Source organism: Physeter macrocephalus, chromosome 14 (genome assembly GCF_002837175.3).
Source record: "Physeter macrocephalus isolate SW-GA chromosome 14, ASM283717v5, whole genome shotgun sequence".
NCBI lineage: Eukaryota > Metazoa > Chordata > Mammalia > Artiodactyla > Physeteridae > Physeter > Physeter macrocephalus.
Genome location: NC_041227.1, coordinates 118,214,573 through 118,222,315, shown reverse-complemented (window position 1 = coordinate 118,222,315; position 7,743 = coordinate 118,214,573). Strand labels below are relative to the sequence as shown.

Genomic DNA, 7,743 nt, shown 5'->3' with positions numbered 1-7,743 from the left:
GAGAGCAGGGGCTACTCTTCGTTGCGGTGCGCAGGCTTCTCATCGCGGTGGCTTCTCTTGCTGTGGAGCATGGGCTCTAGGCACACGGGCTCAGTAGTTGTGGTTCATGGGCTCTGGAGCACAGGCTCAGTAGTTGTGGCGCACGGGCTTAGCTGCTCCGCAGCATGTGGGATCTTCCCAGACCAGGGCTTGAACCCGTGTTCCCTGCATCGGCAGGAGGATTCTTAACCACTGTGCCTCCAGGGAAGTCCCAGATGATTTTAAACTTCTAAAGAATTCTAAGTCTTTTGAGTGGAATACAATCTAACTCTCGCCACAAGTTGGGGAGTGCTGCAAACACAGTACACCTGATACGCTTGAGTCTCACAGTTATTAGCCCCCAGTTAAGTGGAAAAAATTAAAGCAAGAAGCTATAAATCACTCTACCCTAAGGATAGTCAGAAGCAGAACTGAGGTGACACCTCAGCCACGTGGACCAACTGATGCCTATAATGCGGTACTTTCTATGGGCTGACTCACAGACACAAAGGAATCCTTTATTTGGACCTGACTGACCGTGGACCTGAAAGGCAGACTGGCCAGAAGCTCGGAGTGATCACTCTTCCACAGAGCTCCACACCACACACTGCCCAGAAGGCATATCGAGAAGAAACAAAACAGCCTCATTCCACCTTCCCGAGGCCATGAAGGTCCCTCTGAGCGATAGTGTGGCTTTTTCACGAGCTTTCTGAGAACAAAACAGGAGCACTGTCTACATACAGGTGGAGAAACTGAGGCAAACAACAAAGAGTAAATGAGCTAAAGCAGAAGAGAAGCCCATTAATCCCAACTGGCCTCTTCACCAGGTTCCATGGCTATGAAGAATGGAGCAAAGTCACCCATTTGCAAATTCTTAATGAAAAATAAAATCAGGGCTTCCCTGGTGGCGCAGTGGTTGAGAATCCGCCTGCCGATGCAGGGGACACGGGTTCGCGCCCCGGTCTGGGAGGATCCCGCATGCCGCGGAGCGGCTGGGCCCGTGAGCCATGGCCGCTGAGCCTGCGCGTCCGGAGCCTGTGCTCCGCAACGGGAGAGGCCACAACAGTGAGAGGCCCGCGTACCGCAAAAAAAAAAAAAAAATCAAACCAAAACCCCATCTGAAAACAGCCAAGATGCACAGCAGCCCCCCACCCCGGAGTGCCTCTTCGTGCAATTCACTCAGAGGTGGAGCGTGTGGCTCTTGATTCTTCCTGCTGCTTCGTGGGGGAGTGGTCACCGGGGCCCGTTACCTGTAATACCCTAAGCATAGTATTACTGTGACCCAAAGCCTTGCTGGAGGGCTTAGCCAGTGGCCCGGGACCTGGCTGACCTGGGCAGCTCAACAGACCTGGTGGATGGGTGAGGGCAGGGTTGTAGAACAGTGCCAGCTGCTGATTCGCAACTCACAACCATCCAGGCGCTGCTTTGCTTTGCTCCCTCTGCGGGGCACGTCTCAGCTCGCTTCTGGATTGTGACTAAGCTGTCTACAAACTGCATCCGCTCCAGAGCAGAGCTTCTCAAACTTTCAGAGTGGACACAAATCCCCTGCACATTCTGATTCTGCAGGTCTGGGGCTTGAGATTCTGCATTTCAACAAGCTCTTAAGCAATGTCCACCCTGCTGGCCGGAGGAGCACACTCTAGAGTAGACGACTCTCCTTGGGCACAGCTGCCCCTCTCCCCTCACCAGGCTTTCATTCTGCCCTCGCCCCCCTCCTCCCCACCAAACACACTGTCAAATCTCACTGTGTCACTGGAGGGGAGCAGTAACATGGACAGCCTGAAGGTCACTCATGTTTGTTGTTAACACACGTTTTTTTCAACATACCTACTTTCCCAGTCACATAGAAAATAGGAACTGGGCTATCAATGGGTCCGGGAGCAGGATGCAACCCACTGCAAAAACTTTCTGTCAATAACACCCTCTGAAGTCAGCCGTCAAGGTGAACTGTGGCTCAGTCTCAGCAGGCATCTCTAACTCTGCTACGACCAGTCTCTTCTGGAATCCTTTTATTTTCTGCCTGCCCCACCCCTTTGAGAGTTCATCATAGCCTTTTAAAGAGGTGCCGACCAAACCTGCATATGGTATTCCAGGTGGAATTAAAAACTATCACTGTTAAGCAAAATGTCAAATTATTTTGCATCTATTAAGCACGCACTGTCTGAGAGACAGAGGAAGAGGCTGGGGACTGGCCCACTCCAGATTAAACACTTGCCCAGATAAACAAGTCTCTCCATAAAATCTATGTGGGAAGACAGGTCCATGAGCACACATCCCCACTCATCATGTGCCAGTGCCCTGTTCTTCTTTGTAGATTTATACTGGATGATGATGGACTAAAAGGACCATTATTTGTTCTCAATATGTGTTACTGTGAAATGATAAGGTCCCTGAACAACAGTCTTTTCTGAACTGTACTGTAAAGACTATCCTCTGAAAACAACCACCAAGGAACAACAGAACTCTCTCGTGCTCCCTCACAAATCCAGCATAGAACCCTCAGCATGGCTAAGGCACATCCCTTGCCCTTGTCCCTGCCTTTGCCTCTGCCTTCGCCTGGGGAAGAAAGCAAATACGTACCCAGTTTGGGGACGGGCTGCGTGTCCCAGAACTGGTAGCTTCGCTTGCTAGCCTCCTCCATGGTTTTTGCAGGTCCCTGACCTACTGAAAAAAGTTCAATGGCCTTCTGTATTTCCTGGATCCTCTCTGCTGGCAAAGAGTTCATCTGAACAAGACAAGGTTGGGGAGAGAAAAGGCCCATTATATTAATAAACACTTTTGATTCATTCAAGTCCAAGCGTTAAGGGGGTACAACTCAAAGAAGCGGTGTGGTTGCTCAGAGGTCAGCTGGTGTAGGACAAGTGGGGAAAGAGTGACTGACGATAAGCGGTGTGACAGGGGGGTGCTTCCTACAGGGTTTCTCGTCTTCTTAGTGTTACGATGGTTGATGGCAAAACATGGCTGAGTGTAAAATTTCAAACAATGCAGAAATGTAAAAACACACAGAAGATAAAAAACCCAACAGTCCCATCCCTCAAATATAACCCTTGTCATCAACCGTCTTAAATTTGGGAGGTAGGGTAAGAAGAGGCAAATATAATTTCAGGCTTTTTTGCATGCAAGTTCCAAACACACACACAATTTTCAAAAACTCGGATGGTACGGTATTATTTTACCGACTGTTCTTCTTTAAACACTATGTCTTAGAGACCGTTCCACACAGTCACATGGACCTGCCCATTCCAACAACTGAGCCCCCTGCGTGCACAGACTACAATATATCTGGCCAACCCCCTACCAATGGCATTTTGGCGATTTTGGTCTTCAGTTTTACAGACAATGCTGCAATGAACTTTCTTCTACATCTATTTTTGCTCACTGAATACGTATTTCTGCAGGATAAAGTTTAAGAAAGGAGGCTTGCTGGGTAAAAGGAGATGCACGTTTGAGATTATATATGTTGTCAACTTGCTCTCTAAAAAGAGAATATCAGTTAACCCAGTGAACAGTGTATGGGAGCGTGTTTCTCAAGACCCTCGTCACCAGATTTACCAAATCTTAATCTCTGCCAATCTAGGGGAAAAAAAATGTTGCTTTAATTTTCATTGCAAATTTAATTATCTTTTCATATAAACACCTTTATTTTTTTCTTTGTGAATGGCCTACTCATTTCATGATCTTAAATTTACTGATTCATGTATTGCAAGTATTTGCCCAGTTTGTTGTTTACCTTTTGACTTTTACAGAGAAGTTTGAAATTTGTCCCTTTTTCTTTTATGGCTTCTGGATCTTATGTCCAGCTAAAGATTATACAAATACCCATCACTTCTAATACTTCTACTTTCCTACATCTTTTTTTCATTTAAATTGTGAAGGAAAGAGAGAATATAAACCAACATATTTACATTGCTTATTCCTGGGAGGTAGAACTAGAAATGGTTTTCATTTTCTTCCTCTTGCTATGTTTTTTTCTAAATTCTTTACTATGTATTCCAACACTCTCATGAAGAGAAAAACAGAACGGCTATATAAATGGTGTTTTGTTGAGATTTTCTAACTTCAAAGTGAACCATTTTGATAAATGTTTGAGTTCAGACCCCCCTGGAGTCATCCAAACACCCACCCCCAGACAAACAAAGAAACAAACAAGAATCCCTAAAGCCAAAGCATGGGCTTGGGCTAGGATTCCTGACTGAAAGACCTGGGTAAACCACCTCCTCTCGTCTTTAAAATGGGAAGACCCCCATCTACCTTGTAGAGAAATTGAAGGTTGGGGTTAATTTAAACAATGTGTCTGGCAAGAAGCAGTAGTTGTGGCACGCGGGCTCAGCAGTTGTGGCTCGCGGGCTCTAGGGCGCAAGCTCAGCAGCTGTGGCGCACGGGCTTAGGTTGCTTCGCGGCATGTGGGATCTTCCCGGGCTAGGGTTCGAACCCATGTCCCCTGCATGGGCAGGCGGATTCTGAACCACTGAGCCACGAGGGAAGCCCTCCAAAAGACATTTTTAAACTTCAGAACCTTTTTATCAATTTTTTTTCCCTAAATGATTTCATGGACAAGATACTGGTGGTCTTCGCCACTACACGACAATAGTCTCAAGGCCAAATCATTTCATTTAGGCTGGTTACTAGGTCCTGCATGCACCAAGCATGTCCATTTGCGCCTTCACCATGTGTTCACAGAATCCTAGAATGCTCCAGCTCTGGGGCAGGAGCTGGCGAATGAAATGGACGCAGGTCCTCATCTTCATGGGCAGCAAAGAGACAAGCAAGCAGGCACCTGTCACTCAGTATAATGAGAGTCCACGACAATGAAGTGTGGTAGGAGGGGGAGGAGGGGGAGGGGTCAGGAGAGACCTCTCAGAAGAAATATCTAAAGATGTGATCTCAAGGATAATTAGGAATTAGGCAGGGTGGACTGGGTGGGGCAGGGAAGGTGGGTACACTGAGGGAACAGCACAGTCAAGGCCTGGAGATGAAGGGGGGGAGGGAAGGAAACTAGGAGAGGAGGCTGAAGAGGAGAGCAGGGACCCATCGTGGAGGACCCTGCGAGCTACTACAGAGGCTGGACTTCGTCCTCAAGGCTGTGGGACATCCTGAACGGGTCTTTAAGGGGGAGGGGAGGGAGGAGTGACATCCTGAGATTTGAATTTTACAAAGAGCACTCAATAAGTGCTTGTCAAGTGACATTACTGAGTGAACTTTTATACGACATTCAACTGGTACGTCTTAGTCTACGTGTTGACAAACCAGCTCTCACAGGCTATCTCGAGGCTGCGTGCCATCCGCAAGACATAGCTGACAGAGCAGAGTCAGAGGCAACACCGAGAAAGCAGAAGCACTTTGAACAGACTTGCGGTCTGGGGTGCCAGCAAAGCTGAGAGCGGCCCAGGGCTCCTGGCTGCGCTGCTCGGTGGGGACTGGCCTGCCTGCCACCTTCTAATGGCTCCTGAGCAGCTCTGGCTGGGATGGCGTGGCTGCTCTGCAGAGCATGGCAGGAATGCAGCCAACTGTCTCTAGGCCACCATGAACCGGCGAGCAGCTGAGGACACTGGGAACTCTGAAAGAAAACCCTGAACTTTCAACGGGTTTCTTCCTGTACACTCTACCCCCAAATTCTCTCTCTGCCTTCCGAGAGCCGAGATCCAAAACTAAGCACCACAGTGCACCTGTGAAGGACCTGGGAGCAAAGAATGTGAGATCTAGGAGACCTTAAGCCAAACGAGCAGGACAAGGGACAAAGTGGGGAAGCTTCTCTCTCAGGGCCCGGGGCAACCAAGTACGAGTCCGCCTTCTCCCTTTCTTCGGGAGAGTTACTTTTTAAACTAATCTAACAGTGGCCAGATTCCACCCCACTAAGGTCAGGCAAAGTAAAAGGATTCCTCACCCCCCCACTAGCGTAGGAAAAGGGGTGACTGAAAAAGGAGAAGGACATGGTCTGAAAAGGATCAAAAGTTGATCTGGGGGCTTCCCTGGTGGCGCAGTGGTCGAGAGTCCGCCTGCCGATGCAGGGGACACGGGTTCGAGCCCCGGTCTGGGAGGATCCCACATGCCGCGGAGCGGCTGGGCCCGTGAGCCGTGGCCGCTGAGCCTGCGCGTCCGGAGCCTGTGCTCTGCAACAGGAGAGGCCACAACAGTGAGGCCCGCGTACCGCAAAAAAAAAAAAAAAAGAAAAGTTGATCCGGGAGCACAAAGAATTGTTACACAGCTGAAGACACTGGCTGTTTACAGGCCTTTCAATGGTGAACTTAGGATGTTTTTTTTTTTTTTTAAAGACAAGTATGTTTTTTTTTAACTAGAATCATATTCTTTTTAATTAATTTATTTATTTATTTATGGCTGTGTTGGGTCTTCGTTTCTGTGCGAGGGCTTTCTCTAGTTGTGGCAAGCGGGGGCCGCTCTTCATCGCAGTGCGCGGGCCTCTCACTGTCGCGGCCTCTCTTGTTGCGGAGCACAGGCTCCAGACGCGCAGGCTCAGTAATTGTGGCTCATGGGCCCAGTTGCTCCACGGCATGTGGGATCTTCCCAGACCAGGGCTCGAACCCGTGTCCCCTGCATTGGCAGGCGGACTCTCAACCACTGCGCCACCAGGGAAGCCCTAGGATGATTTTTTTAAAAAATACATTTATTTATTTATTTGTGGCTGCGTTGGGTCTTCGTCGCTACGTGCAGGCTTTCTCCAGTTGCAGAGAGCAGGGGCTACTCTTCGTTGCGGTGCGCAGGCTTCTCATCGCGGTGGCTTCTCTTGCTGTGGAGCATGGGCTCTAGGCACACGGGCTCAGTAGTTGTGGTTCATGGGCTCTGGAGCACAGGCTCAGTAGTTGTGGCGCACGGGCTTAGCTGCTCCGCAGCATGTGGGATCTTCCCAGACCAGGGCTTGAACCCGTGTTCCCTGCATCGGCAGGAGGATTCTTAACCACTGTGCCTCCAGGGAAGTCCCAGATGATTTTAAACTTCTAAAGAATTCTAAGTCTTTTGAGTGGAATACAATCTAACTCTCGCCACAAGTTGGGGAGTGCTGCAAACACAGTACACCTGATACGCTTGAGTCTCACAGTTATTAGCCCCCAGTTAAGTGGAAAAAATTAAAGCAAGAAGCTATAAATCACTCTACCCTAAGGATAGTCAGAAGCAGAACTGAGGTGACACCTCAGCCACGTGGACCAACTGATGCCTATAATGCGGTACTTTCTATGGGCTGACTCACAGACACAAAGGAATCCTTTATTTGGACCTGACTGACCGTGGACCTGAAAGGCAGACTGGCCAGAAGCTCGGAGTGATCACTCTTCCACAGAGCTCCACACCACACACTGCCCAGAAGGCATATCGAGAAGAAACAAAACAGCCTCATTCCACCTTCCCGAGGCCATGAAGGTCCCTCTGAGCGATAGTGTGGCTTTTTCACGAGCTTTCTGAGAACAAAACAGGAGCACTGTCTACATACAGGTGGAGAAACTGAGGCAAACAACAAAGAGTAAATGAGCTAAAGCAGAAGAGAAGCCCATTAATCCCAACTGGCCTCTTCACCAGGTTCCATGGCTATGAAGAATGGAGCAAAGTCACCCATTTGCAAATTCTTAATGAAAAATAAAATCAGGGCTTCCCTGGTGGCGCAGTGGTTGAGAATCCGCCTGCCGATGCAGGGGACACGGGTTCGCGTCCCGGTCTGGGAGGATCCCGCATGCCGCGGAGCGGCTGGGCCCGTGAGCCATGGCCGCTGAGCCT

General features: G+C 49.2%; 1 protein-coding gene across 1 annotated transcript in view; it reads right to left on the bottom strand.

Annotated features, from left to right (window-relative positions):
* Positions 1-7,743, bottom strand: part of NMT1 (N-myristoyltransferase 1) — a 26,184-nt gene that overhangs the window by 14,164 nt on the left and 4,277 nt on the right. The window contains exon 2 of the mRNA XM_024130056.3: positions 2,599-2,743. Within this exon, the coding sequence (XP_023985824.1) occupies positions 2,599-2,743 (145 nt within the window). The remainder of the gene's footprint in view (positions 1-2,598; positions 2,744-7,743) is intronic.